General features: G+C 67.4%; 1 protein-coding gene across 1 annotated transcript in view; it reads right to left on the bottom strand.

The window, feature by feature from the left end:
- The window catches only part of LOC119589372, a 40,452-nt gene that overhangs the window by 25,916 nt on the left and 14,297 nt on the right, over nucleotides 1–239 (bottom strand). Inside the window, exon 3 of the mRNA XM_037937988.1 lies at nucleotides 2–189. Within this exon, the coding sequence (XP_037793916.1) occupies nucleotides 2–189 (188 nt within the window). The remainder of the gene's footprint in view (nucleotide 1; nucleotides 190–239) is intronic.

Below are 239 nucleotides of genomic sequence, written 5' to 3'. Positions count from 1 at the left end.
GCGATGGCGCTGTTCCATGGCCCAGACACTGATCATAAGGCGGCCCCCGATCTTGAGAATCCGGGCCAGTTCGCGGAGGGCCCGGACCCGGCGCTCGGTCGTGGCGAAGTGGTGGATGACCGCGATGCTGAGCGCGGCGTCGAAGCTCTCGTCGCGGAACGGAAGGGCCAGGTTGTCGCTCACCATCACCTGCGGGGGACGACGGAGGTGAGATGGCGAGGGAGGCGGAGAGTGTAGGG

The sequence above is a fragment of the Penaeus monodon genome, chromosome 25, assembly GCF_015228065.2.
Source record: "Penaeus monodon isolate SGIC_2016 chromosome 25, NSTDA_Pmon_1, whole genome shotgun sequence".
In the NCBI taxonomy this organism is placed as follows: Eukaryota; Metazoa; Arthropoda; class Malacostraca; order Decapoda; family Penaeidae; genus Penaeus; species Penaeus monodon.
Note: the sequence above shows the minus strand (reverse complement) of the source record. Positions and strands in the feature narration are given on the sequence as shown.